This window comes from Eptesicus fuscus, chromosome 13 (genome assembly GCF_027574615.1).
Source record: "Eptesicus fuscus isolate TK198812 chromosome 13, DD_ASM_mEF_20220401, whole genome shotgun sequence".
NCBI lineage: Eukaryota > Metazoa > Chordata > Mammalia > Chiroptera > Vespertilionidae > Eptesicus > Eptesicus fuscus.
The window spans coordinates 74,405,477-74,428,452 of NC_072485.1; the positions used below are offsets into that span (position 1 = coordinate 74,405,477).

Here is a 22,976-nt window from a genome sequence, read left to right on the forward strand (position 1 = left end):
CATTTTAGACGCTCAGGTTAATGCAAAGACTCAGAACTGTTACCACCCCCAAGACTTAAGGGCCGGAAGTGGCCACTCGTCCCTGACTTCCCCAGACACCAGCCGGAACGGACCAAAGCCGAGTCTTCCACAGTCAGACGGCACAGACCTGGAAGGTGCAGGCACAGCTCTTCTCAGACGTCTCCCTGGACTTCCGGCGTTGACCTGGGTGAGCCGGTTACAGAACAAGCCACAGCTAAGCCCTGTGCTCCTTAAACCTGGAGGTGCAATGATGGACACAGACGGGGGAGGGAGGCATCTCTGGGCCGAGTCAAAGGAAGTTGGAGCCTTGGGCATCCCAACTGCCCACCGGCCATCACCCTTACTTCGCTGCCTCTACACCAGGAAGGAGAGAGGGAAAGGGGTGGGGAGGGAAAATCAAGACAAGAAGGATGCTGAGAGTGGAGAACTGGGGAAGTGAGAGGACTGGGCAAGGAGCGAGGAGAGGGGACCAGAGGAGAGAGAACTGGAAGAATTAGCATTTCACCCCGTTTCACAGCCTCAAGGTACCGGGCAGCTGATGCTCTCCAGGTACCCAGGACGCTGAGGGACCCACCACCACTGGAGCCGCTGGCGGGGATGGTGTCTCCGATTTGCCTTCTGACGCTGAGGCCAGCCTGTCAGAGGGCCTGGGAGCCAACTCCAAGCTATCCCTCCTGCTCGGGTCAGGTGGCGGTTTCCCAGGCAGATGGGAGGTTCCAGCTGCCACTGAAGGAGCCCAAGGGGGAATGGATGGATGATCCCATTTCTCCAGGACGGTCAGCAGCGGATGCCCTGAGTTCCTGCGCCCGCTGCTGTCCTCACCATCCAGCCGAAAGCCCGGGCCCACGCTTGTAAATCACACTGCTGCCTCCCCCCCCCCCCCCCCGGCCGGGGAAGGGGACCAGGAGAGCTCCCTGAACAAAAACCCCTCACTGCCCACCCTGCCCTGGAGAGCGCGGCTAAAATCCCCTCGCAGAGCTTCAGACCTTTGGGTTAAGAAAGCACTTCTTCCAGACATGCAGGTATCAGACCCCGCGGAGAGAGAACCTGGAACTGAGCAGCCTAAGACTGATGGGGAAAACAGGATTAGGAGCGCTCCATTTCTGACGGGGCCTAAGAAAGCGCTTATGAAATCTGTCCGTTCACCTGCCTACAACACACGCCGCATGTTAAGAAGACCGGCAGCGACATTCTGCACATTTAAACTGCAATAATGAGGGCTGCGGAGAGCGCTGCGATTCATCATCCCCTGCTCGCCCTCCTCACGGGGTCCGTCAGATGCTGACATTGTGATTCTGCATTGTAGGAGGTAACATGTATATGTATGCATATGCGTGAACACAGGTACACATGTGTCTGAGTATGTGTGTACACCATCCACATGCATGTGCGATTACAAATATACATGTGTGTCTGTGTACATCCTATACTAGCATATGTATGTGTGAACACAGATATGCATGCGTGGTGTCTGTGTGTACATCTATGTTACCTGTATGTGTGCACACAGGTGTACGGGACTCTGAAAGAGGGGAAGAGGTGATTAAAGCCAACTTTTTCAGCTTCCAGTTCTCCCAACTAGAAGAGACATCGGAGCGCCCGTATCTGCTCAGAGCTGGACTAGTCTATCCTCCACAACAGAAACGGACACAGCCCTCGGGTGACAGGGCAGACACCGCCACAGCAGGAGCACGTGGGGGCGGCGCTAAAGCAACTTTACCTTCAAAAGCGCACCAAGGTCAAATGCACTGAGGACGTGCTGTGGGCCAGACACTGGACAAGGTGCCAGGTCAGCCGTTCCCTCAGGTGCCCTCTCCAAACTACGCCCCGGGAAACTCACTCTATTACCCCCTCACAGAGGGAGTGAGGGGCGAGAGAGGAAACGGCACAGCCTGTGGCTAGGGGTTCCTTAAAACAAAACTGCCCCAAAGGGCTCCGTTTGCTCAACAAGCTCCACCTGGCCTCTCTCTGCAGGGAGCTGGGAGGGACACGTGGGTGTGAGAGCCAGGAGCCCCCGCCAGAGGCCGCCTGAGTAACAGCGGGCAGCAAGGGAGACTGGAGCCCTAACTAAAATCCAGGTGAACCGAAGTCCTATCACAGCACACTTCCTGTGGCTTTGTGACCTTGGCCACGGTACGTTCCTCCGTTTCCTCCCCTGTGACATGGGCGAATAGGAGTATCTACTCCTTTTGGGCTATTGTGAGAACTAAATAATCAACAAGGCAATGTGCTTAGAATAGTGCTGGGCACATGGCATCACACAGGTTTAGCTACATGGCATTATTCCCTCTTCTTACTATTAGGAGAACCACACATCATCAAAGCAGTGTGCACACACACACGTTTTTTCTCTTCTCTTACATAAAAACCGGTGACGGAGTCACTTTTTCCAGAGAGAGAGAGAGAGAGAGAGAGAGAGAGAGAGAGAGAGAGAGAGAGAGAGGGAGGGAGGAGACGTGGCCAAGGAGCCCCTCAATGCGGCCTCCTGTACTTCCTGTCTTTGGCTCTCCTTTATACGTAGTTTCGCCAAATTGACGCTTAACAGCTTAATACTGGGTTCATGCTAATCTCACTCACCCTGTCTGAGCTTCAAAGGAACAAATTGCTCTGACTGTTAATGAAATGGATCCAGCTGCAAGTTCCCAAGCGATCAGAGCCGGAAAAAAAGGAGCTGATCTAAAAAGACAAATACCTCCTCGGCACTCTTGTAAAGCCATTTGGGCTTACAGAGCCGCTGCCCAGAGCAGGGGAAATCACAGCCTCACCCCGGCTGGCACGAGGCGCCCTGGACACTAGATGGCACTAGAACATCGACACAAAGGTGCCAGGCACCTGGGCTTCTTCAGGCCTCCCCCAACCCGCCCCCCCCCCCCCCCACGCCCCAGAGGGTTCCGTGGGGCCAGACCTGGGATCGACTGCGCAACCTGAACTCACTACCCAAGTGGCAGCAGCAGTCAATGAAGGAATAGCCCAGGCTTGTCCCCACCTCTCCGGGTGAAACACCCTCAGGCTTTCTTTCCTGGATTTCAAAAGGCAACTCATCACAACCCCGTGACTGTACTTAGCACTGCCGAACTGTACATTTAAAAATGGGTAAGACGGTTAAGTTTTATGTGATGTATATTTCACCACAATGAAAAAAAAAATTATAAAAAGAAAGGCAAACCATCCCTAATAACAGGGACAGCATTTTCATCATTAAAATGTAGTCAGGGCCCTAGCTGCTTTGGCTCAGTGGAGGGAGCATCAGCCTGGGGACTGATGGGTCCCGGGTTCGATTCCGGTCAAGGGCATACGCCTGGGTTGTGGGCTCGAGCCCCCAGAAGGGGGTATGCAGGAGGCAGCCAAGCAATGATTCTCTCTCATCATTGATGTTTTTCTCTTTCTCTCCCTCTCCTTTCCTCTCTGAAATCAACATATATATATATATATATATATATATATATATATATATTTATGTATATATATAAATATATATATATATATATATCTCCTACCTAATAATAGACAAATATGCAAAGTGACCGCACCAAGGTCGACACGCCCAAGCCACGCCCACCAGCCAAGCCACGCTCACCAACCAATCAGGACGAGTATGCAAATCACCCCAACAAAGATGGCGGATAATTTGCATATCAAGACATCTTAGAAAGAAGCCAAGAGCTGCTGAAGGGAGCAAAGCTGTGGAGAAGCAAGCAAGCCGGGGGGAGGAGAAGGGAGGAGCGGAGGCGGGGCCAGGGGAGAAGGAAGGAGAGCAGGGCGGGCTGGTGGAGAAGGCGGGCCGGGGGACAAGGGAGGAGAGCAGGCGGGGCGGGGTAGAGTGCAGCAGGAAACCCTATTGCAGGATTTTTCCTGCAACGGGAATGCTAGTGTGTGTGTGTGTGTGTGTGTGTGTGTGTGTGTGTGTATTTAAAAATGCATCAGGTACCATCTCTAGCTTTGGGACAATGCCCTCCAGCCCCAAAGAAACTAAAAAAGACAGCTCAGACCTCGGTACATGATGAGAATCTCACCTTTGGTAAAGGCCGACTTTCCCATCTTGGAGAAGACTCTGAAGCAGGTGATTTGCATACAGAGATAATGTGTATCTCTCGCTTTCAAAACATGGAAGTTATGTTCTCAAGGCAAAAAACAACAACACATGCCTAAAACCGGGCAGGAAAGTCTCCAAGGTCCCTCCCTCCCCCCCGAGATGCCCTGCTCTCGCTCTGTGATGCCTGCAGGCTCGAGCCCACGGGACCCCCTACTCGACAGCGACAGCACCTTTCACACCGGGTGGTTCCTCGTGTTCAATTAGCCCTTCGAGGGGCCCACCGGTCTTACAACACAGGTCCTCTGCGCTCGTAACTCTGGGAGTTCTTTCTTCCTTCCAACAGAAATTCAGAAGGAAATGAAAGTCACAGACGTGCCACATCACCCCAGGGACGCCCGAGTTCCCCGAGATGAAAAATGGAGGGGCCACTCGGCCCACCCAGCTTCCAGGATGGGCTATGGAGCGAGCGGCCACCGGAAACCCGAGCGAGGCTGACAGCCCCAGCGGCTGACCCGACCCGGGCACCAGACCGCCTGGCCCCAGAGCCACAGCCAACAGCCGCTGGCTTCTTCTGGGGACCAGCCTCCCGCTCCTGACCACTCCAAGGCCTGGCTTCCCTCACCTCTCTGACAGCGGGAGGGCTGAGGTGAGCTGGCGGGGGTCTCTGCCGTGAGCTCCTCTCCTGAATAGGGGAGCTGAGCATTCTGGGTGGGTGAGCCATTACCCTGGGGTAAAGAAAACCTGCTCTCAGTGGATGGAAAGAACCGGACACAGGAGCGGAGACAATAAAGATGCCAAGGAGAGCAGACCCACGTCCAGGAACCGAGGGGTGATGCTGAGCCAGCGAGAGCCAGCGAGAGCCAGCAGAGGCGTGGGGGGAGCAGGCCGCAGGGGCCACCAGGAGGGAGGGGAGAGGACAGGAGTGGGGTGGGAGGATGCTAGAACTTCCTAAGTCTCGGAGACCAAGGGCGAAGATGAGGGCCGAAACAGGAACAGACCCTCCCAGGGGTCCTCAAACTTTTTAAACAGGGGGCCAGTTCACTGTCCCTCAGGCCGTTGGAGGGCCGGACTATAGTTTAAAAAAAACTATGAACAAATTCCTATGCACACTGCACATATCTTATTTTGAAGTAAAAAAACAAAACGGCAAAAACACCCGCATGTGGCCCGCGGGCCGTAGTTTGAGGACGCCTGCTCCAAACAGACTGTCAATGAAGGGCCAGGAGAGGCATCGCACACATCACCGCGCGCCATTCAACTCGTTCCCCAGCAGCTCCAAACTGGCCTTGTTTGTCCGCGGCGGGGCCCCAGGACAATCCTACAGCTTCTTCCATCCGCTGCCTCCAAACGGGGGAGGGGGGAGCGGCCTTGCACAATCACCTGGATTGGGGTGGGTGTTGGAGGGGAGGGAGCAGGACCACACAGCCCGCCAGCCACACCTTCCACAGGGCTTGGACTCATGCTGCCGCCCGTCTGAGTAGGAAAACATCATTCTCCCCAACAACTTCATCTGCCCAACTCCGCCAAGAGCGTTTAGGGAACTTTGCCCAAAGGGTGGTCTCCCAAAACCTACTGACTTTAAACAGCAGCCTGGGCTCGGACAGCTGGGTGCTGGGCAGGGGCCAGCCGCTCTGGACCCAAGAACAACCCTGCAATCGCTGTGCCGAGTCATCTCAGCGGTGCGGCTCACGCTGAGTGATGAGGTGCAAGGTGACTGCTGGGTCGGGGCCCGCTGGGGTCCCTGCTGAGGCCCCTGTTTCACCTTCTACAAAGAGAAACTCATTCATCTTCCCTCAACAACCACTGACTACCTAACATGTGCTAATAATAAAAAGGGTATTAACGGTGATGACAATAACACAGGGCACATGTACGGAGCGATGACTGTGTACCAGGCACTGTACTAAGCACCTTAACGTGTGGTGAGTGCATACACGCTACGGAAGAATCCTACCACCCCCATGTTACAGATGGAGAAGCAACCGAGGACAGAAAGGTAGAGTCATCGGCCTGAGGTCGCACAGTCTATAGCAAGTGGCGGAGCTGGGGTTGGAACCCAGGCAGTTGCTTCCAGGGCCCAGGGTCTGATGCACCCCATTATCTCTATGTTCCAGAGGGGGTACCTGCGATAACTGATAAGTCTAAACACTGCCCGGGGAAAAAGACACAGCACGCTGCGTCAAGAATAGAAAGGGCGAGGGGAGGACAGCTTGCCTAGAGAGGGACCAGGGAAGCCTCGATCTTTGCAGCGGCCGAGTTCTAGGCAGAGGTAACAGCACCTGCAAAGGAAAGCCCTCAGACAGGAAAGGGCTTGGTGTGTCTAAGGAATGGAAAGACAAGCAGCGTGGCTAGGGCCAGGTGGACAAGGACAATGTCAGGAGAAGATGTGGACAGAGACCAGTGGGGAGCGGGAACATACCTGGTGCGTAGTCTTTGGTAGAGAGTTTGGATTTCACTCCGAGGACAAAGAACTCCCCAAATACCACCTTGCAGAGGCCAATCAAAAGTGCTAAGGTTCAACGGTTCTCCAAGCTGTGTGACTGTTTTTAAGTTACCTAACCTCTCTGGTCATAACGCATAACTATCCTCATCTGCAAAACAGGAACAGTGATAATACCTTATACGGTGGTTGCCTGTATTAGAGGAGTCGCTAACACCTGTCAAAAACACCTAAGCTAGCCACAGGCACCTAGTAAGAGCTGGTTCTGTGTTATCTGGTGGACTCCGCCTTCCCAAACTCCAAGTGTTCCCTATGTAGCCAACAGGTCTCCTGTTTTCGTGCAGGACTAAGAAGAGCCGAGGAAGAGAAGGAATGAGGCAAAATTAATTTGGAGTCAATACTGCTTGCAGCCATTACGGTGACAGGCACCAGATAAACACATAAGCAGAAGCGAAGGCTGCTCCCTCTCCAGCTGTTGCCATCAGCCACTTTAGACAATTATGCAGGCAGACGCATAACCTTTACATAATTAAGCATCCCCTGACATTTTATTTGCAGCTCTCCGTTTTACCCCCCCTCCCCCTTCGATTCCGTCTGCTTTCAGCTGTGAAGGTCCAGCTGCCTGCCGCGGCACTCGGATGAGCTGACTTACGGTAATTTTGAGTTAAGCTTTATTTTACAGTCTCTGTAAATAATGAGTCAGAGACAGACTCAATAAAAGGCAGCGCTGGCTGGAGCCAGAGTGTGGCTGTGGGACCACAGGCAGGCCTTCAGGGGTTTGGGTGGCTGGCACGGAAGATCAAGGGGTGGGAGGAGGCGCTGTGCCACGGCAGGGTAAGTCTCCCGGAAAACGAAACGTTTGCCAGGCCGAGGGTAGCCATTTGTGGCCAGAGCCTCCTTCCCCTCCAAGCTCGGTGTGAAATACAAGGCTGTTTCTGTTCTTCACCTTGCCTGCACCCATGCCCTTGGCCATGCAACCCAGCACTCACGCTCACTGGAGGTAGACTATCTTCCCGCCCGCTGACCTTGGGCTTGACCGTGTGACTTCCTCCAGCCAACGGGACCTTAGCAGGGTCCTGGGTACGGGCTTAAGATATGCTTGTGCAGCTGGGCGTGGGCTTTTGCACGTCTGGCACTGCCATGAGAAAAACATGCCCTGGGTAGCCCATTTCTCCCAGAAAAAAAGAGAGAGAGAGAGAGAGAGAGAGAGAGAGAGAGAGAGAGAGAGAAACAGGTAGAACCAACCTGAATCCAATTCTCAGAATGGAGCCAAGCCCGACCTAGATGGGCGGGACCCTACCAAACGAGACTGGATATTCTTCTCATGTTGCCCGTATCGCATGGCATTCATAATACTCACCGGTGGCTTCCTCAGCTGACAGTATCTGCCCGAGGACTTCCATCAGGAAGTGGAGCGAGCACAGAAAAGTGAGCAAGCGATGTGGGAATGGTGTGTTCTCCCGTGTGCTCCTTCCCTGTCTCTAAGCTCCTCAAGGCCTGAGACAGGGTCGTATCCCTCTTGGCCACCCACACCTAAGACAGTGCCTGCTTAATAATAATAATAATAATAATAATAATAATAAAACAACAACAACAAGAAGCAAGAACCACAGCGTCAATGAATAAACAGCTACTATCTACTGAGTGCTTCCTAGGTGCCAAGCCCTGCGCTGAGCTCTCTTCCAAAACTATTTCATTTGCTCGTCCCAATCCATGATACGGGTCTTGTCCCCATTCTTCAGAGGAGAAAACGGAGTCTTGGAGAGGTTGCTTCGTCAGTTGTTGACCCCCACGTGTACAGAGCGAGCCTTTCCATCTTCTCCCACATGGAGGCTCCACCTCCTCCGACACAGCTCCCTCTTGGACGGCGTCTCTGAGCTGTTCATGGGGACGCCCTCGCCTGCTCTCTGAGGCACGCGGAACAGCTCTTACTTGTCCTTTTCTGATTGTTCACTTGGTCGCCCAAACCAAACGGTAAGATCCTCGGGGGAGGGATTGTGTCTTAAGAGCTTTGCCTGGAAGGTCACAAGAGTGTGGGTTCAAATTCTGGCTCTGCCATTTACTGGATGACGGTACAGTCAGAGAAACAGAACCAATAGGAGGATGGATGGATGGATGGATGGATGGATGGATGGATGGATGGATATTTAAGATGAGGGATTGGCTGGGGTGATTATGGAGGCTGATAAGTTCCATGATCTGCCCTCTGCAGGCTGGAGGCCCAGGGAAGCTGGTGGTTCCAGTCCAAACCCAAATGCCTCAGAACCAAGGGAACCGATGTAAGACTCCCATGTGTCAGGCTCAGTCTGTCCAAAGGCCCAAGGACCAGGAGCAACAATGTCCCCGAGTCCAAGGCCAGGAGAAGGATGTTCCAACTCAAGGGGAGAGGGAGGGAGGAAGGAAGAGGGAGGGAGAAAGAGAGAGAGAGGGGAAATATAACCCCCTTCCTCAATGGATTGGGGAAGGCCGTCTGCTTTTCTCAGTCTACTGACTGCGCTAATCTCTTCTGGAAACACCCTCACAGACACACCCAGAAATGTTTTACCAGCTCCCTGGTCATTCCTTAGCCCAGCCAAGGGGACACATAAAATCAACCATCACAATGACCAAGCCCTATAATCTCCTTACCCTCCCTTCCCTCCCCTGTTAAATAGGAACCATAATAAAAGGAGAAACTCCCTCAACTGATTCCATAAGAAGAAAATGCTAATGACGGGCGCCTGGCATGCGGCGAGGATGCAATTCCATTAACGACTGTTGCAGGTGGTGGGCATTGCGTCTGCAAGGATGATGGCCTCATAGCTTTGCCCAGGCTCTCCCACCGGCACAGCCTCACCCCTCCCAGCTGGGAGGCGACCTTCTGGCTTCAATACCGTGAGAAAAGCAAAAGGGATAAAAATTCCTAGCATCCATCACCTCCGACAGACCATCAAGCTTTCATCGCTTACAAAACCCTGCTCGGCCTGCCTGAGATACCGCTGCCCCTGCCTTCTATGACAAGCAGTATTTGCCAGGACGCTAATAATTTTGATACACTATCGCACCATCTTCTCAGAGCCATCGGCATCTTGCTGGATCCCAGGTGAGTGCTCGTGGGTCTGCCTGCCCTACACCCACCTCTCCCAGCCGGCACCCTTCAAAGGATGGGGTTGGACGCGCTGGGTGTCTGCGCTCACCGGATGGCATTTCCATCCTGTTCTCACACAGACCGGTCCGCAGGCTGCAGTGCAAGCCGTGATTCCTCATTTGTATTCCAGCCTGGACTTTGCGCTCCAACACCCCATCACTCCTCCTCCTCCCCTTCGCTGCCCTGTTACCCGGATCCTCTCCCCAGGGCGCCTTCTGGCTTCAGCCATCACTCTCACTTAGGCAAACCCTACCTATGGATTTCGTTCCTCTAATTTCCCCCCCCCATAAATCAATCCTCCTTCCTTGGCCACTGCTGTTCTGTCTGGATTACCCTTTAGTCATTTATTCACTTCATCCAGTTGTATATCCCACAAATGGCTACTGAGTGCCAACTACTCACTGGGTGCTGAGGACAGAACAGTGAATGAGGAGAGGCAGTGAATTGTTAACATGCACCAAGTGTGGACTGGTGCCTGGTACTGGGTTGTTGGGTTCAAATTCACCTGTCAGCTGAGTGACCCAGAGCCAACGAACTAACCTCTCGGGACCTCATTTTCTTCATCCATAAAACATGGATAAGAGTTACTGCCTCCTGGGGTTCTCGCACGGTTTGAATGAAGGATGTGTATAAAGTGCTCAGAGAAGTCCCCGGCACACAGTTAACACTCCAATGACAGCTTCCACTTAATACAACTCCAGCTACAACAACCACTATACCTGTGGAGGAAAATACATTATTATTCTGGCGAAGGAAATTGCCGCTGGATTTATGAGGAGAGGTTCGTGGTGTGATGAAGTCACCCAACGAGGAAGGGAACTGACCACTTTTTAAAAAATGTCCCCTATATCACCACACAGCTGTGTCTTTTTTCCACATTTGTTTCCCGGCTCTTCCTGCAGGAGCATAAATCCCTAGGAGGCAAGGACTGTCACACACTACTTGTGAATTTGTCCCCTGATGAGAAATATAGCTGGAGGAGTCTAGGTAGTGAATTTATTAAAAACAAAGCAGACGGGGGTGCCAAGACAACTCAGTGGGGGAAAGAATAACCCTTTCAACAAAAGGGAATGGGATCACTGGATGTCCACACGCAAGGGAAGGAAGTTGGACTATTAACTCACATCATCCTTAAAAATGAACTAAAAATGCACCACAGTCCTGGAGAGCCCAAACGAAAAAGTCTTAGGAAAAACAAAACAAAACAGGAGTAATCTTTGGTACCTAGGATTAGGCAATGATTAGATATGCTACCAAAAGCACAAATAACAAAAGAAAAAAATAGATGAGTTAGACTTCATCAATATGAAAAACTTGTGCTGCAAATGAAAGTCAAGAAAGTGAAAAGAATATTCACAGAATGAGAGATAATGTTCGCAAATCCTATGTGATAAATGATTTGTTTGAAGAATATATAAAAAACCCTTACAACTCAACAATAAAAAGACAAATAACCCAACTTTTAACAAGTTGGCAAAAGATTTGAATAAATAGTTCTCCAAGTGGCCAAAAAGGACATGAAAAGTAGTTCAACATCATTAGTCATTAGCAAAATGCAAGTCAAAACCACAATGTGGTACCACTTCACACTGCAAGGATGGCTATCTATATATATAAAAGCCTAAGCGACCAGCTGACCATCCGACTGTTCAACAATCCGACTGGTAGCTATGACACGTAGTGACCACCAGGGGGCAGATGCTCAATGCAGGAGCTGCCGAGCTGCAGTGACTTGGCAGCTGCGGTTCTCGGGTGACACACCCGGAACCAGAGAGGAGGGAGCCTGATTCTGGGGTGCGTCACCCAAGAACTGCCCTCTCGCAATCTGGAACCCCTCAGGGGATGTTGGAGAGCCAGTTTCAGCCTGATCCCTGCTGGCCAGGCTGAGGGACCCCACCGGTGCACGAATCCAGACCTTTAATAATAATATAATAATAAAAACAAGTGTTGGTGAGGATGTGCAGAAATCAGAACCCTGTGGGTGGTCATGTAAAATGGTGCAGCCACTTTGGAAAACTGTCTGGCAGTTCCTCAAAGAATTAAACACAGAGTTGGTTCCCATATGACCCAGCAATTCCGCTCCTAGGTATACACCCAACTTCTACACATTTCATATAAATAGAACCCTATAGTATGGGCTCTTTTATGACTGGCTTGTTTTACTTAGCATAATGTTATCAAGGATCATCTATGTTGTAGCAGTAATTCATTTTATTTCTGATGAAATAACAATCACATCTCTTCCCCCCACCACTCCAGCATTCTGAAACTCACCATCAGCATTTCCCCCTCTCTCCCCTACATTTCTCAACCACTGCTGGTTAAGCATCCCTGTAACTAGACACCCTTCAACATAACTCTTCGTCGCTGGCCTTTAATAACTCCTGTCTCCAGAGAACGCTGATCACACTCATTTGCATTTTCCAGATCTTTTCACAGAGGGTATAAACATCTTACAGAATCATCTCTGAATTTTACTACCAGATTGAGAGCTGAAGGGTCGACCAAGCAGAGAACCACCACCAACTAAGGCATTTCGCTAATGCTGACACTGCCCGTGAAGTGACAGAGCCCACATGGGGCCACAGTCCCACGGACACGGCTGCAGCCGCGGCCATCACGCACACACTGTCAGACTGAGTGGGAGCCAGACACTCCAGCAGCGGGTCAGCTCCTGCTCAGCCGGGGAGCCACAAGCTTCAGGTCCCCTCTAGCTGAGTGGTTCTAAACACCCATGGTAAGGTTCTGATTCAAATAACTTTTTTAAAAAATATATTTTTATTGATTTCAGAGAGAAAGGGAGAGGGAGAGAGAGAGAAACATCAATGATGAGAGAGATCACTGATTGGCTGCCTCCTGTGTGCCCCCCACTGGGGATCGAGCCTGCAACCCGGGCATGTGTCCTTGACCGGAATTGAACCTGGGACCCCTCAGTCCACAGGCCGATGCTCTACCCACTGAGCCAAACTGGCTAGGGCTAATTCAAATTACTTTTAATGAAAAACAATAAGGAGCAATGATGGAAACAACAACAAATATAATAACAGAACCAAGATTACTTCAGAAATCCAGTAAATTAGTCGAGTTCCTTCTAGTTCCTGCGTCACGGCTCAGTTCATATCCCCGTTTTAAATCTAGCCTGCATTAAATATAACGTGAAGCCATATTTTAACACCCTATTTTGCAATTCTAATAGAAAACACACCATAAATTAGTCTGAGGCGAGGCGTCTTTTGCAACTGCCTCCAAATGTGGCCGTCTAGAATGGCTGAGCAGGGACACCACAGACCTGTTTTCTCCCAGGTCCCACCTCACAACGTCTCTTCTCAAAGTCCCACAGTCCAAAGGCAAGGCTTTGCTCTGCCTGAGAAATAATCCAAGTCATTTCCTCCAAATGAAGCAAGATGGACACCTGGCTTTTAAACGGTGCCGATCCTCAGAAACCGGGACAGCCACACACTCTCGGGGCCTCTCCTTCGGTGATGCACCCCCGATGTCTAGCACTTAATACTCTGCTGCGTGAACAGGGGACGATGAGACTCGCCTCTGCTATTGACCGATAAGGCAGCTTCTGTAAGGTCACGCCTGGGGAAGTCACGGACACCTGAGCACCCCCCACCCTCGCTTCGAATGGCGGAGGCTCTGCTCCACCCCCACCTATACCTGAACAGCCACACTCTGGAACGTTCCACAGCTAGTCCCCCTTTTTTTCAGGCCAGGAATAACTATCATCCTGATCAAACTCCAATATTAAGGTCAAAGCTTGGCTCTCAAAGGGTCACAACAGGTTCACAAGAAATGAGGAAGAAACAAAGATGGGCAGAGCCTCTTCAAGCAGACACTGAGGGGCCGAGAGGGGCCGCCCCTGCTGGAGAGGTGCCTCGGTTTCCCCTGCTGGCACAGCAGAGCGTTCCAGCTCAGACCCATTTTGTTTGGGAGCCCAACCGGTGAAAGCACACGCAGAGCTTCTCTCCTCGGCTGTGTGCCTCAGTGCCACTCAGTAAACGTCTGTGGCTCATCGCTCCCCGGTAGCCACCCATTCCCCCTTTCCGCCTTTCAGATGCACGGCTCCACGCAACCTTTTTCAAGTTCAGGGTGCTGGTCTAAGGGTGCCAGTGTACTCCGGGCCCTCCCCTCCAGCTGAGAAATTAGCTACCAGAGATGGAGCGGCTCCTGGGAGTTCTCTGGACCTCATCTAGCACCTGGCAGTGTGCCCTGCAAAGGGAGGCCTTCAGCAAAAGCGGACCTACCGATGCCAACTGGAGCCACGCACACTTCACCGAGGGCGCGAGACCTCCAGGGAGAGAACTCACAGAGGAGAACGTGGGAAGTGGCATTCCGTGGCATTCCAGAGCCACAGGGTAACCACTGACAACCTGCTGCATTTCCAGAGAGAAACAAGGAGGGGAAGAAAAATAGGTGCCTGGCGGGGAGGAGGGGGTTGGCGAGATATTTGCAACATCAGAGCACATGACCACTTTTCCCAGGCCACAGCGCTCCCAGGGAGCCAGACTGGATCCAAAAAAAGAAGGGTCATTACTGGCTTGCATAACCCAAGAAAGATTGTTCAAGCCACTACAGTCAAGGGTGGGAGGGTGGGAATATCTGGCCCAACGTCATCCACCCTCCCCCACGATGCTGGTCCTGGAGAAGTCACAGCACCTACTGTTCCCCAGCCCCCTGCGTGGTGTCCCCAAGTCTCACTGAGATTTCCCCTGCCCATGGGAGAGCAGAGCCCAGTAAGACCACGGAGAACCAGATTCTCACGGTGTGCAAGGACAGTCAGCCCCTGCTGTGAATTCCCTTCTCACTTCTCCTCTGGCTCCACCTTCCCACTGAACCAGGCAGGGAGGGGAGGGGGCCTCCACAGCCGGCCTCACCCACCCTGCACGCCGCCCACCCCCAACACGTCGCTCTAGCCATAAGGAATCCCTGTCTTTGAATATGCTACTTCCTCTGGCTCGATGCCCAGCCTCATGCTTGCTTATGGGTCCATTTTTGTTTATCCTTAAAGACTGGGCAGAGATTTCATTTCTCTGAAGCCTCTGCCATATTCCCCTAGGAAAATGTCATTCCTCGCTCCCCCTCACGTCTCTTCTCCCAGGGCCTGCTGCTGGCTCTATCACAGCACTTACCATACGTTAGGGTCATTATCTGTAGGGCAATATGTTCCTCCCTTGCAGACCGGGAGCCACTTGGACCTGAGCTTACGTTGCATTTCTTCCAGAACCTGGGTGGGGCCGGGCCATAGCAGGCACTGCGCAAATAACTGGAGTTTGAATGAATATGAGGAAGAGTCAAGAGAAGAAACGAGTCGGGGGCAGTGTGGGGAGCTGAGGGCCACAGGCTGTCCACGGACTGGAAGGATACAGGGCCCTACATAAGCACAGCACAGCAGTCACGTGGCTAAGAACCTGCAGAGCAGGCAGACAGCACGGCCCACGCTTGGTCCCACGGCCCTGGGACATGGTCGGTCGCCTCCGGAGGAGGCACACTCTGCCGGGTGTCCAGGCCGGACGCTACCACATGCCTGGTGGGGGGAGGGGTAGATAAAGCCGGGGGCCAAGAGAGGGCAGAGAGGGGCGACAGGCACAAGGAATGGGGGAGACGAAAGAAAGAGCTCTGAGATTAGCACGATGGCTACGAGACCAGGAAGCAGAGACTGTCCTGGGGAGAATCCTGCCTTTCTTCGGATGAGGGGCACGTTAGAATTCCTCCAATTCCGGTCGCAGTGGCTAATGGCAAGGACGATCTGGTGATGCAAACACCCAGTCGCTAAGGAGACGCCCCCCAGGTACCGGAAGGCAGCAATCAACCCCTCCAACCTCCTCCTGGTTTTTCTAACAACGTCAGCATTTCGGCCTTTCCCAGCTCAGCTGGGCCTTCACTCTGGAGTTAAAAGTGGAACAAAGGCTTCCCATTCCTCCAGCCACACGAATGCTTTCGGGGTGATGGTTTTTCCCAGGGCCCCTCCTGACATCACACGGCGGCCAGGGGTGTCGGGATAAAGACCGACCACCCAACCAATTCTACACTGACATTTTTGGTGGGATCACCTAAAGCAGGGATGGGGAACATCTGGTCGGAGGGCCATATAAGGCCGAGAGATCATTTGGTCTGGCCCTACCAAGGCATGAGGAGTGAGTTAAGTTAATTTAAATGTTTGACCAAATATAGTAGGCTAATTTTTAAGTTGATAATTTTGTATGGCCCACGAGTGAGGTTATAAATATCCAACTGGCCCTTGCAGAAAAAAGCTTCCTAAATGCAACTACTTTCAAATCTATCTATCTATCTATCTATCTATCTGTCTATCTATCTATCTATCATCTTTCCCATTCATACTTGAAAAACTAAAAAATTAGCACTTTTCCCATCTGACTGCTCACCATGATTTCTCTAGAAACGAGCCTGGGCTGCGACTGGGTGTATCTTGCGACAGGAAGCAAAGGTGTCTTCCGAAAGCACCCCTCCTTCACTCTCACCACCTTGCCTGGGGGAGCCGGGCGCAGGGCAGGAAGCACGCACCGCCGGCCGGTCGGAGGGCAGCCTCTCGGTCCCCAGAATCAGCATCCCCGTGCCACGTGCGCTGCCGTGGCTATTCCGACCCCTCGCAACCCTCACCCAGTTTGTCACCGAATCTCGGCGATCCGAGCCTCAAATACTCCCTGAAGCCATGGCCCTGTCCACCTGCGGCTTTCACCTCCACGTGTCTCGTGGTGACTTCCCACTGCCCGTAGGACCAAGTCCAAAATCCTTACTGTGGCTTCCCGGGCCCCCACCCACCGGCCACTGCTGATCTCCCCGGCTCCTCCCAGGTTACTCTTGCTGTCCACCCCAGGGGAGCCACGCTTCCCTTCTCCCAATGCACGGCACTGTCTCTCATTCTCTCTCTCTCTCTCTCTCTCTCTCTCTCTCTCTCTCTCTCTCTCACACACACACACACACACACACACACACACACTTCTGCAGAAGAAACACGCTGGCACAGTTAGCGTTTGGTGAGATGCCAAGCCCCGCAGCCAGCTTTCCAAAGGCTCCTGAAGCGTTATCACCAGAATGCAGCAGGCGAGATAAAGGCACTGCAACCCGCAGCCAAGACACGCAGTCCCTCCCCGGCCCGGTGCCTCTGCAGGAGGGTGAACACCCAGCGTGCCTCCCCTGCAGGCAGGCGGCAGGCGGCGTCGGTCTTTCCTCCTGAGAGGACAACCTGGGTACAGAGAGTGGGACCACAGGCCAGTCTTCAAACCCACCGCCCTCACGGGCTCACGGGACCAAGAGCTGGGCCTGGTGTTGCGGGCTCAATGCCGTGATGACCAGACGGCAATATCGGGGCGATGGGGACCATGGGGGGGTCACGGAGAGCATTGCTTTGTACACTGGGTGCCCCGAGTTTCCGTCCTGGCTTCACCACTCCTCGCTGCGGACATGGCACAGCCGTGGACACCTCTCTGTTCCTCGGGTTCCTCATCTAGAAAACGGGCTCATTTTCTGTGAGACGGTCCCTCTCACGGGGACTCTGAGAGGACTGAAGGGATGATGCCAGTAAAATGCTGGGACTGGTGCCTGCCATTCGGTCAGTGCTCAGACCCGACGGTCCCTATAACACCCAACCTGATCTCCTCGCAGAGGTGACCCCTCGCCATCACCTGCGTCTCCACAGCACTCTGGGACTGGGACAGTCAGACTGGGGCCCGGGTGAGAGGTGTTCAGTGTATTAGTGATCTATCAGCAATGCATACCAAATCAACCCGAAACTCAGAGGCTTAACTAAACCAAACATTTTCCATCTTCCTGTTTCTCTGGGTCAGAAATCCAGGAGCAGCTTAGCTCTGGCTCAAGGCCTCTTCCGAGGCCAAGGTCAAGGTGTCTGCTGGGCCTTGGATAGCTGGAGGTTTCCCCAGAGGAGGAGCCACTTCCAAGCTCACCACGTGGCTACTGGGAGGCTTCAGCTCTTTGCTGGCTATTGGCCAGGGCCTATCCATGGGGCTGGTTAAAACATGGCAGCTCCATCCATGAGAGAGAGAGAGAGAGAGAGAGAGAGAGAGAGAGAGAGAGAGAGAGAGAGAAAACAGATGCCAGTCTGTGTAATCTAATCTTGGAACCAACATACCACCCCCTTTGATGCTGTCATCTTTGTTAAAAAGCAAGGCACAATTTGTACAGCTGTGTTCACAGCAGCATTGCTTACAATAGCCAAAAGGTGGAAGCAACTTGAGTGCTCATCAGCAGATGAGTGGGTAAGCAGAATGTGGTACGGGCATACAATGGAGTACTGTGCCGCCTTAATTAAAAAGGAAGGAAGTTCTGACACCTGCCACAGCCCGGATGAAACCTTGAAGGCATTACACTAAGTAACAAATAAGCCAGTCAGCAAAAGACAAATACTGAGTGATTCCACTTATATGAGATACCTAGAGCAGTCAAATTCACAGAGGCAGAACGGAGAATGGAGGTGGCCAGGGGCTGGGGGCAGGAGGAAGGACTGGGGCCTTTTTGAATGGGTACAGAGTTTCAGTTGTGGGAGATGGACTAGATCTGGAGACTGGGGTGCAACGATGTGGATATACTTTAACACAACCGAACTGTACACTCCAAAATGGTTAAGGTGGTAAATTTTATGTTATGTGTATTTTGCCACAATTATTAAAAAAAAAAAAAAAAGCAAGTCGCAAAGTCCAGATCACATTCAAGGGATTAGGATTATACCAGGTGTGAACCCCAGGAGGTGGGAGTCACTCAAGCCTACCTGCCACGTTCAGTCGCTTACCCAAAGCTGGAGAGAATCTAACTGTCCCATTGGATCGAAGTCAAGGTATTTAAGGCCACCTCAGTGCTGGCCACGCCCAGCATGGGCAGGGCAGCACCTGCCGGCCCCCAGATGTGCCCTCCCAGGGAGAGTGCCCAGGCAACAGGAGACCCCTATGCAAGCCTGCTCCACAGCCACTGCTGTGGGAATTACCTGGGGAACAGGTTGTGTTCCCAATCCAGGGAGCCCAATTAAGATTCCATTCCACCCCAGTGCTCTCTGCTCTCTCCTCCATCCCACAGGGAATAGAAAGGTACGGTAATGACTGCACATTCCCGGTCCCTTCCCAGCCTGGTCCCGTCCCATCCCATCAACTCACGGCAGAGCTGGTCATTGGTTTCAAGGCCAAGGGTGAGGCAGGGACTGATGGGGATGAGCAGAGAGGGAGGTGAGGCAAACACACACAAAGCTGGGGTCTCTAGGGTGGGACACCACTCCCCCAGACCCTCACCAAGCTAGCAGGCAAGTACTTCAAGACCTGCACTTCCTGTCGCGGGGCCGGCTTTCTCCACGCCGTCCAGGTAGACACTATAAAATACCATTTCCTTTGCCCACACGGACTGGAAGCAAAGATGCCTTGTGAAGGACTGGGAGCCCGGCAGAGGCAGACAGGACACGTTTTGCCTAAAGGAGCTCGCGCACAGAAGGTGCTTATGAATTAGCACCGTGTCTAGGGCCTGGTAAGGCTCGATGAACGTGCACTACTGTGACGAGGGGTGACGAGGGGCCCAACCTCCTGCATTTACAAGACGAGCCCCAGTTCACTGGTGTTTCTTTGCTCAAGCCCCAAAGTAGCAGGCAGTTTGCATGTAGAGGCTACCTGACAGGAAGAAAGCATACCCTTCAAAACCAGAATCACTCTCGGAGCAGGGGGACGTCACACCATAAGAGGGATGCGAAACCGCAGACTGGCCCAGGGGACAGCAGGCCCGGTCCCCATCTCACGCTCACTGCGGGGTACGCTCCCCCGAGGGAGTGACAGCATCATCTGCTCTATCTAAACAACAATAATAATCCTTTATGATGAGTATTTTAATAGACTGTAGATCTTAAGACTCACATAACTTAAAATTACACAATGTAATACTACATAGGGGGCAAATTAAGCACAGCTTAACAGCATAAGGCCCGACAAAGACATCTTCTCCAGTCTCCAGTCCTTATGGAATCCACTATGTGCAGGGCACTCAGCTGCCAGGTAGGACCTGTGGGATTCAAGAGGCAAAAAAGGGCAGGTTTCCTGTTCTCAGGTAGCTAAGGGTAACGCCTTTCCCTTGCTCGGAGGCTGTCAAACGGATGGTGACTGCAGCCGTCACCCCCGCCCTGATGGGACTTGTCTTCTGAGCGCTTGTGGGAACACAGCTCACTTTCTAGGGGGGTATCATCTGGTTGTGGAAGGCACAAAGCTGAGACGCTAAGGGAGGCTGCTCCACGTACGGTATCTGGCAACCCCGGGCTCCGCACACGTGTCCAGCGCTGACGTTTCCTACGCCTCGTGTTTATATGAAAGTACAGTGTATACAGAGAAAAAGGGGCTGGGCTTAGAAACACTAACTTCGCCCAGCCTGCAGAGAGCCAGTGCTTAAGGGTAAGCCAAAATCTGCTTCAGAAAAATGCGGGGACAAACCTATGGGGTGGGGGTGGGGGTGGGGGGGGGGATGGGAGGGCAAATTCCCTAACTTCCCAGGTTTAGATTTGGGAGTCCTTTTGCTGAACATCTCAGGCCACCATTAGCGAGTCTCGTAAACACATAGGAAACCATCTAAGAAATAGTACAGAAAACCCCCTCAACCCCTCCTGTCTATGCTAATATGTACTCGACTCTGTGACTGGTGCCCCCCATTTGCTATCTATCGCTGCGGATGGCACAGGCCATACGAGTGTTTACTGGCCTAACTTTCGGTTTATAAAACCGTGACTTTGCGTAAAGGCTAGAAATACCCTGCCGCTCCATCGAAGTTTAGAAATTCCTCGGCAAATGGCAAGATTAGAGACCTCTCCGAGGCTGGTGCGCAGCAGGGGCTTCAGGCTTCCCTGTGTATTTAATCACCGGAAGGCTCTGGAAGCACGGACGGCTCCCCGGGTGACTCCGCTGGTCTGGGGTGCAGCCTGAGCTCTGCATTTTGGAGGGTTCCCCGTGCTGCTTCTCGGAGGACCACGCTTTGAGAACCCCTGGTGACGCGAAGAGACCCGAGGGCAATCAGAGGCTCATGCTACCCAGGAATGAGCTCCAGAGCTGCTTTCTGCACACGCTTTGGCCGAGGCTGTGCTGATGCACGTTTCGTCTGTCCTTGTCTCTGGACCTCGAGCGTACAGATTCGGATGGATCACCACCCCTGGTTTGTGACTCACTGTCACCAGTGGTCTATGAATGACCCACGTATTCATTTTTAATAACGTAACAAGCGCCAACTAAACATGGAGCCGACCCCATCCATCCCACCTCCTGACAGGAGCTGGCCAGTTACATCTTTCCCTTGCCTTTCTTTTTGCAGTTTTATTACGTCTAGAAACTGTGGTACATTCAGACAGTGGAATACTGAATCACAGTCAAGAAAATGAACTCTATCAGCAAACAATAATAGGGATGAATCACAGCAATGTAATATTAAGTAAAAAAAAAAAAAAAAAAAAAAAAGGTAAAGCTTGCATTCAGGTGGTACTAGTTTATACCCGAAATATATACTTTTTAGGTTGCCTTAAAACGGACGCACATTCTTAAGTCTTTGTATTTTGGCCTCACCACTGAAGAAAACACATGTTTACAGGAAAACAGTCAATGAGTAAAGAAAGGTACCCGGTCAGTTTTCACCGAAGAGGATACGACCCTGCTGTGCCCTCCTGGGTTCCCTAAAACGCTCATCTTTCCGCCCCCAAACGGCATCCCCCGGCTTCCAGAAAACAGCTCTGAGGCCGAGAGCTCTAAGAGGAGCAGGCGATCCACACAAGAGGAAACAGAGGAAACAATCACACGGGGAACGTCAGCTTTGCTCATCATCAGAGCAACGCAAATGAAAGCATTTGGGAGGCCATCATTCTGTGCCTGCAAAATTAGCAAAAATGGAGAAAACGGAACCGCGGCGAACGCCTGGGGTATCCCGGGGAAACTGACGTGTGCAGACAATGCGAGCAAAAAAAATGATTCCCAACAGCTGTACGGCGAGGCGGAGCCGTGCACCGCGCACACGGCCCACCCGGCAGAACTCATCCCGCACGAGAAATCCAACGTGAGGAACAGCCTCGAGGGCCCCGGACGATGCAGCGACTCAGAAAGCCACAGCAGAGGCCGACAGGGCGCCACGCAGCGGGCCAACGTCACGTTTGAGGAAATGTGCGTATGCTACTTAACCCGAGAAAAACAAAAGGGATGGTGCTTCTAGCTGGCCCCACGCGTGCCAGGGCTGTGGGGCCAAGTGCAAGCATGAACACAGTGCGCGCGTGTGGAGGTGGGCACGGGTGCCGTGTCCTCCCTCCCCGGGCGCCCGGGGGTGGGGCTGTGACCTGCGATCGTTGGTTAGCGCCCGCGCCTCCTACCTTGCGAGCTCTCGCAGCTTTCCTCGTCGCTGTTGTCCTGGCAGTTGTTCTGGCCGTCGCAGATGAAGCTCTTGTCGATGCAGAGCCCGTTCTTACAGTGGTAGCGGGCGGTGGAGCAAAGCAGAGGGTTTGCTGCTGTGAAGGGAAGGGAGAGCCGATCACCAGGGAGCCAGCCAGTCCCGTGGGCACCCCCGAACGTTCTGCAGCCAGCAGGGTGTCCTGCTCTGGAGGCAGTGAGCTCAGGTCCAAAGACGGCCGACTCGATCAGAGCCCGTCCTGGGAGCCTGGGCAGACAGTGACCTGGGCAGGACAGGACTCCCTCTGCCCCGTTCCAAAAGCAACTTCGCCCGAGCCACCAGGCTGGTGCCCTGTAACCATGCCAACACCAGGCTGGTGGCCTGTAACCATGCCAACACCAGGCTGGTGGCCTGTAACCATATCAACACAGCCAGAGGGCACTGCCTGGCCCCCGGGTCAACCTCTAGGCCGCCCAGCAGCCTGAGGGGCCTGGGCCAGATGGGAAAGTCCTGGCAGAGTTGCGAGTGGAATGCTTGGTAGCAGGAGACACACAGAACAGCAAAGCCAGGAGGAGCTGAGTCGGGGACCCAGGAACCCCTGCCACCCAGGAAGGGATGCCAGGATCTGGTCCAAGAGCTATGCCGGACCCTCCCGGCCCCCTAACTGTGGGCCAGCATCTTAATTCCTCGTGCATCGTTATAGTTCTCTACACCCAGTGGTCTCTCTCCCTTCTTTGCAGTCCAAGGAGCCCACTGACCTACTTGGTCGGCCTGCTTGGCTCCCCCGGGAGGCGCCCTGTTGCAGGCACTTTCAGGGACCTCAAAAGAAATGACCGATAGGGTTCCTCCCTCACAGACAAGGGTGGCAACTGGCCGGTGTGGGGGTCACCACAAAACTATTTAACGACATGTAAGCAAATCTCTACAGAAAATCAGTATTTCTACAGCACGATCTGCCTCATTCCTGGTGGGGCAATTCCCACAAGGCTCTTCAG

At 52.8% G+C, this 22,976-nt stretch overlaps 1 protein-coding gene across 1 annotated transcript in view; it reads right to left on the bottom strand.

The window, feature by feature from the left end:
* LDLRAD3 (low density lipoprotein receptor class A domain containing 3) overlaps window positions 1-22,976 on the bottom strand; it is a 188,711-nt gene that overhangs the window by 56,257 nt on the left and 109,478 nt on the right. The window contains exon 4 of the mRNA XM_054725589.1: window positions 21,965-22,099. Coding sequence (XP_054581564.1) covers window positions 21,965-22,099 — 135 coding nt within the window. The remainder of the gene's footprint in view (window positions 1-21,964; window positions 22,100-22,976) is intronic.